The sequence below is a fragment of the Triticum dicoccoides genome, chromosome 1A (genome assembly GCF_002162155.2).
Source record: "Triticum dicoccoides isolate Atlit2015 ecotype Zavitan chromosome 1A, WEW_v2.0, whole genome shotgun sequence".
In the NCBI taxonomy this organism is placed as follows: Eukaryota; Viridiplantae; Streptophyta; class Magnoliopsida; order Poales; family Poaceae; genus Triticum; species Triticum dicoccoides.
Window position 1 is genome coordinate 39,023,552 of NC_041380.1, and position 7,256 is coordinate 39,030,807.

Sequence of the window (7,256 nt, forward strand, 5' to 3'; positions counted from 1 at the left end):
TGAACATGCATGTACCGTTTATCTTCAATCTGGTTCAACTTTTGCTGTTGTATTTAGTTTGCTTGTCCTCACATGGATGTCTCTTGAGCTCCAATGAACAAACACACTCTGAGCAGCAAAAAGTGAAGCATTTTTTTGGGTATCTAGGTTTCTTATCACTGAGCAGGTAGACTATGTACCACATTGCAGGAAGGCTACAGGCATCTTAAGCAGGTGCTTTTGATCCCTTTCTTAGTTCTTGATTTTACATTTGAGTAAATCTTGCTTACCATTAGTGACATATATTATAGGAAAACATTTGTGTGTCTGTCAAAGGTGAAACCAAAACGTGTGGTACTCCTATAATTATTGGCAAAATACACTCAAGGTTCTGTGAAATCCGTTCTGGATTGAGAAACCAGAGAGTATGTGCATTGCTGCAATCATGGAGCTGTCCATCGTGAATATGGCCGGTGCCTTGTCTGAATGCAACTCTTGGCGTTTGCAGACGGAGGAGTCAGGACTCAGGCAAAACCTACACTTCAATCTAGTTCAACTTTTGCTCTTGTATTTAGCTTGCTTGTGCTCATGTGCATGTCTCTTGAGTTCCATTGAGCAAACACGCTCTGAGCAGGAAAAAGCGAAGCATTTTTGGGCATCTAGGTTTCTTATCAGTGATAGACTATGTACCATATCCCAGGAAAGTTGCAGGCATCCTAAGCAGGTGCTTTTGATCCCTTTCGTAGTTCATGATACCATATTTGAGTGCATTTTGCTTAATATTTGTTACATGTGTTCTTGAAAAATATGTTTGTTTCTGTCGAAGGCGAAACATAACGTGTGTTACTCCCATGGTTTATTTATTTTCAAAATACCTATGGTTCTGTGGAATCAATTCTGGATCTGGAAACCAGAGAGTATGTGCATTGCTGCAATCATTGAGCTGTGCATTGTGAAATTGTACACGTGACATATGGCCGGTGCTTGTCTGAATGCAACCAGAGGAGTCAGGAATCAGGCAATGCTACTCATGGGAAACCAGCACTGTTCAGCAACCGGCCAAAGGTATGGTTTTGCCTTGTCTCTCTGACTCTCCCACTAAGGTTAACCTCTACTTGTGCGAGGAAAAATATTAACCTGTAGTGCTGATGTTGGAATTCGACAGGTGTGGGGAAGATGGCGCCTCTTTGTCCACAGGTATTAATCCTGTTTTGTCTTATCCCCTGTCTTATACCTGTAGAAATTCTTATGGCGAGATCTGTCCAAATTTTATTCCAGGCACAAGTATGCCATAACAATTCGTGTCCCCTTGTGCTCTAAGGGAATGTAATACAGCTGCTAATGCTCTACAAGAGACTTCGGAAGCCTTCTCTGTCTGCAACATCCAAAATCAGGTAACATGGACTAGTTCAGATAACAGAGATGCAAATTTGTGAAAACTGCAAATTTGTTATGGTTGTCCTGAAGAAAGACTGAACTCCGCAATAGATAGGTTAATTTTTATATCTTATAGTTTGAGTGAGCTATCAGAATCTTTTAAAGGCCTATCAACCTTTATTCAACTTGACAAAGTATCCCTTAAGAATTTAAATTTATCTCTCCATTTTGTTTGGAACACGGTATCCTGTGCTTATTATCGTTCAATTCGTTCTTGTCAACAATATCCAGATGAAAAGCGTAACAGTATACAACTCTGGTGAGCTGGAAGAGAGCTAGCTATAGATAAGAAGCTATCTGGCTATATTGGTGTTAATGACAAAACGAAGGTAACACACAGCTGTAGTGCATGACATTTGCTTCAGTTTATGATTAGTTCCTTACTACTTTGTATTGAATTATGCAGATTGTCGTTGCTAATTATTCGCATGTTGAGGTGTTTTTCATTTTCGTGAGAAAACAAGCAAGCATCCTCTTCGGCTGTATGTACCGATTAACAACATGTATCAACAGCTTAAAACAATGACAACATGTATTTGTGGGCATCAGGCTGCGAGTCATACATTAAATCATGATTCAACTCTGTGTGTGTCAGTGTGTGTGTGCAATAAGACTAGCTAATATAGAAAATTGCATTTCCTTCTAGACGATCATCACTTGTGTGATATTTTGAAGCTGGGAGTATGGAATCAGATGGTCGACACACTCATCTATGCAAATTGCTTGTTGTTCAGAGTGGTGCCCTGATTCAATTTTGTCGTGTCTAGAGAAGTAGCCCAACTTATCTAGCATTGCAGCAGCTGCCTACATGATGGGGGGCCCTGAACATGCCTGCACCATTTATCTTCAACCTGGTTCAGCTTTTGCTGTTGTATTTAGCTTGCTTGTCCTCGCATGCATGTCTCTAGAGCTCCCAATGAACAAACACACTCTGAGCAGCAAAAAGCGAAGCATTTTTGGGTATCTAGGTTTCTTATCACTGGTAGACTGTGTACCACATTTCAGGAAGGTTGCAGGCATCTTAAGCAGGCGCTTTTGATCCTCTATTCGTTGATCATTTTACATTCTTTTATTTGCTTACGGACATACTTTAGTGATCTAAACGCTCTTATATTTCTTTTAGGGCGGAGTAATATGGAAGGAAATGCGTGTTTCTGTGATTCTGTCGAAGGCGGAACATAACGCGGGGTACTCCTATAATTATTGGCAAAAAAATACTTGAGGTTCTGTGAAGTCCATTCTGGATTGAGAAACCAGAGAGTATGTGCATTGCTGCAATCATCATGGTCTCATGGAGTTGTCTATTGTGGGATGAGATTATACATACACGGGACATATGGCCGGTGCCTGTCCGAACGCAACCCTTGGCGTATGCAACCGGAGGAATCGGTCAGGACTCGGGGCAACGTCACTCGTGCACTGTTGAGGACCCAGCAACCGGCCAAGGTATGGCTTTGGCATGTCTCCCTCACTAAAAGATTAACCTGCAGTAGTACCTGTGTTAGAGAAAAAAGTTTAACCTGTGGTAGTAGTACAGTACCGATGCTTGTTGGAATGCAACAGGTGTGTGTGGGGAAGGAAGGAAGACGGCGCCTCTCTGGCTGTCCACAGGTATTAATACCGTTTTGTCTCATCCCCTGTCTTCTACCACCAGCCGTAGAGAAGAAAAAATGCATGCATGCCTGCCTGCACATAATACTATAAAATTACTGCCCTAAGTGTCACATGAGATTAGGTGAGTCTGTTTGCATGGGGCATTGAAGCCCGCCTCTGTCCTGTCCTGTCCCGTCCTGCCTTGCAGTTTGTTGCATTTCACTGTACTACTGCTGCCATCAGCATGATAAACAAGCATATCTTGGTCCATAACTTTGACCCCTCAGTCAAACCATCTGCCACCCCTGTCTGTCCTCCTGCCGCAACGCAATGAAAAACGCAATGAAAATAACCAATGTTGTACCAGATGCTAGCCATTGTTCCTCTGCTTCACCCCTGCCGTGCCACCTCCACGGTATTTTCACCTTTTTCAGGCTCGCAAATACGCCGGTGGCCGAGAGATAATACAGTACCAGTGGCGGCACCTGGGTCTCCTCCACTGTTTCTGGATGCCGATTCCACGCTTTGGTCCGTATCTGTACGCGCCCTCCCTCGCTCGCTGGAGGAAGGAAGGAGGGAAGGAAGCAATCATTCTGCACGGCCGGGTAGCCATGGATGGGCTCGCGCACACGAACCAAAGCAAAGCGCAAGTGGGTGGAGGGAGGGGGAGGCGCCTTTTCCAGCGGTTTGTTGCGATTGGAAATCTCTCTCCAGCTTTTCCCCTCCGCCCGGGCAACAGAAAGGCGAGCCCTTTTCCCCTCATGGCCACCGGGGAGGAAGATTCCCTCTGCTCGCATTAGGGTTTTGCTCGCTCGCCCCATGCGGTTCCAAGATGCCGCTGCTAAACCCTGTGCTGGCTTTAACTGTCGCTGGGAGATGGACGGTGAAAGGAGGGGGAATCTCCCGTGCGCTTTGTGAGATTTCTCTCCCTCTGGCTCTGGCTCTGACTCATCGCACTCCCTCCCAATGCTCGTGCTCGGCTGGGCGGGCCGGGCCTGTGGTGGTGGTGTGCTTGCATTGCGTGACAATGACACGTCCCAGTCAGAAGAAGATGGAGGAGGACAAGCCGTGGTGGAGGGGAACTGGCAATCATCATCATCACAAGCCAAGGCTGCGAGCCTTTTTGGCCACCCCATTGTGCCGTGTGGCTTTGTCAGTGACTCAGCGCCCTATGCACCATTGCTACCACCTTCCAACTGTTCCAGGTATCTCTGATACGATACATAATTAGTTTCCAACAAACATATAAAGCTAAGTATCTCTGGTAGGACACAATCACAAAAGTTCAAATGATTTCATGAGTAATGCTACTAGTTACAATGGCCACATTGTAGTTTTTAATTTATAACAGAGTACTTGCACTAGTTTATGTTTGGCTATTCCTTTTGGATGTGCAGATAGGACAGTCATCTTCTAACCTTGTTAACCACAACAGAAAGCTTTGGATGATTTCTACTCCATTGGCCGGCGATGTGTAGGTTCAAAGGAAAGCAAAGCATTTTCCATGGAGCACTAGTGTAACACTCACAGAGCCTTTGTTTTGAAGCCAAGGCAAGGCATGGCGAACGAGATGCAGCGTGGAGCAGAAGTTGGCAGGGGCATGGAGGGAGCGAGCAATGTGTGCGAGGTAGGTGAAAGCATGCATGACCCAATTTATAACACCGGATTGGAATGAATATTTTGCACAGGAGAGGGCATGGTCAAGTAGTGTGTACTTTGAGCCACCAAGTCAGTGCCACCCTAGCACACCATTCATCGGCACAGCGCCGTACGCTCACCCCTGCCCCCACGCACAATAGTTTGTTCACTCAAGGTGGTGTAGCAATGGTGTATATGATGATGCTTCCCGATCCCAGCAACACCTGTCAAGATCAATGATCAATCAATGGTGGAAGCATTTTTGATCTCTTGGTCACACATCTAGTAGAAGAACAGAGCTTTTGATCCATTCACATGAATGAAGAAGAGATGAACATGAACAGTGACAACCAAGGCAAAAATCAAAGAGAAGTTCTTGATTCCTCACAAGTAATTCACAGGCACATTGCTCATCTTCACAAACGTCTCCCCCCAAAACCAGAGAGAAAGAAGGGGAAAGAAAAGGAAAGAAAACATCCAAGCTCATGGAGTCATCCCCTGCACATCTCCTGCCTCTCTTGCGAGGACTCGTTGGCGGCCGCGACGGCGACGGAGGTGGAGATCCTGGGGGTGTTGGACACGGAGTAGAACACCACGCCGCTGGCGCTCTTCCTACCCTCCTGCAGCAGCTGCTGGTGCGACCTCTTGCAGTGGGCAATGGCGCCCTGGATGGCCCCCTCCTCCGACCCGGCGCTGCTGCTCCGCTTCAGCACCGGCATCGCCGCCGCCCTCGGACGGAGGAAGAACCGCTCCGCGTCGCCGCAGGACGGCGTCGACGAGGAGGAGGACGAGGCGGAGGACGAGGAGCAGAGCGGCGAGGTCCCCGGCGGAGCCGACGCCGACGCCGCCGCCTTCGTCGCCACCACCAGGCGCACCCGCCGGATGATGCCGGAGAAGGACCTGCGGTGGCTGCAGAGCTCGTCTTGGTCCAGCAGGCTCGCCCTCTCCCTCCCGCCGCCGCCGCCGTTGACGATGCCGAGGTCACCTGCCTTGGCGAGGAAGAGGGACTTGATGTACTCCCTGGACGTCCACCGCTTCATCAGCTTCAGCCTCTTGGACCAAGAGTACCTCTTGGCGCCCACCTTGCCGTCGCCGCCGTCCTCCACATCCGCGCTTGCGCTCACACTAGGCGCCGCCGGCCCCGCCACCGCCGGCTTGATCTCCGACACATTCACCTGCTGCTCCTGCAGCAGCTTCTGCACGAGCTGTAGCCGCGGGGGCAGGTGCAGCGGCAGGAGCTTGCCCCTGTAGAACAGCTCGTCCGCCGGCGACGCGTAGGCCGCCTCCTCCCTGCGCCTGGACACACCGCCACCTCCACCTCCACCAGCGCTCTGAAACTCGAACTCGAGGAGCGCGCACTGGGGCGAGGAGGGGGAGAGGTCCATGTCGATGTAGTCGTCCTGGACGACCATGGTCGGGGCCCTCGCCATTGCCACACCGGAATCTGCGACCTTCGGGTGGGGATGGAGAGGCCTCCGGCCAGACCAGACGGCTTATAGGGTTTTGGTTTGGGGTTGGGGGCCGGAGCCGGAGCCGTGGGAGTCCGTGACGTCGGGGTTGGTTAGGTAGAGGAGGAGCGCAGCACCACAAATGCAACCGCAGAGCAGGGAGGGAGGGAGGGGGGGGAGACAGTAATGGGGTGAAGTTATTGGGGGAGCGAGGCATGGGGCTCCGGCGCTCCGCTGAGGTGGCGCTGGGGGCTCTGTCTCTCTTTATGTAGAAAAATGGGCATGGCTCTGCCCGCGTCGTCTCGCTCCGGTGATAAGGCAAAAAAAGCGGTCAAAAGACGGCGAGGACTGGGCAGTTTTTAAGACGGCACGCCGGAGTAGATGAGATGAGGAGCACCACCATCCGCTGGCTGGACGGTGAGCTTTCTCCAAAGCCCTCCTCTCAAAATACTGCACACCGCATCATGGCCTCGCCGGTTTTCTACCGTCTTTTACTTGGTATCTCTTGATGGGCCTTCATTGTTCTCGTTGTTGTACCTCCGGGATGATTGGGTCTTTGCGAGCTTTTTAATGCGGTAAGTAGTTTTGGAGTGGTGTGGCGGAGAAAAGTTGCGGGGAGGGGGGCAGGGCATTCATGCGGTCACAAGGCTGGGAGGGACAATGCCGCAATGGTGGCTCGGCTCGTTTGACCGGCCTTTGGCCCTGGTCCAAAAGAGGGCTGGACGTTCTACAGTGGACCGAAGGGGTGGGAGGGGGGCCTGGGTATGCGTGCGCTCTGCAGGTGAGCTGCGTGACTCGCTCCCACATGAACCATTTGTTTAAGCAGCCCATCATTATTTACTGTTAATGACCATTTGGTCTGGTATTAGTAACTTTGGCAAAATGAAGTATAGCAGGGGAATCATTTTCCTCTTGTTTCATGCTTCAATTCGTTTGCAAAATGTTTTTTCAATGTAGAATATACCCCTCCGTCCGAAAATTATAAGATGCATTTTGTTTGGTTAAGACGACAATTTAACGCAAACAATGTTTTACTAATACAGTATTGACTGCCTCTATATCTGTACTCAAAAGAACTTACTGCAAGAAAATATATCTAAAAAATTATGGGTTACATCACAAAAATATACATGTGAAATCTTGGGTCAAATGTAGGCTCAA

The 7,256-nt window shown here is 49.1% G+C and overlaps 1 protein-coding gene and 1 long non-coding RNA gene across 2 annotated transcripts in view; one reads left to right on the top strand and one right to left on the bottom strand.

Annotated features, from left to right (window-relative positions):
* The first annotated feature begins 695 nt into the window (after nt 1-695).
* Nucleotides 696-7,256, top strand: part of LOC119361572 — an 8,000-nt gene continuing 1,439 nt past the window's right edge. The window contains exons 1-6 of the long non-coding RNA XR_005172921.1: nt 696-1,044; nt 1,145-1,176; nt 1,258-1,373; nt 1,648-1,745; nt 2,540-4,214; nt 4,407-4,636. This is a non-coding gene — a long non-coding RNA (uncharacterized LOC119361572). The remainder of the gene's footprint in view (nt 1,045-1,144; nt 1,177-1,257; nt 1,374-1,647; nt 1,746-2,539; nt 4,215-4,406; nt 4,637-7,256) is intronic.
* LOC119361561 (probable membrane-associated kinase regulator 3) lies at nt 4,974-6,316 on the bottom strand. Its single transcript, XM_037626714.1, has one exon. The coding sequence runs from the start codon at nt 6,075-6,077 to the stop codon at nt 5,139-5,141; it is 939 nt and encodes a 312-aa protein (XP_037482611.1). The 5' UTR covers nt 6,078-6,316; the 3' UTR covers nt 4,974-5,138.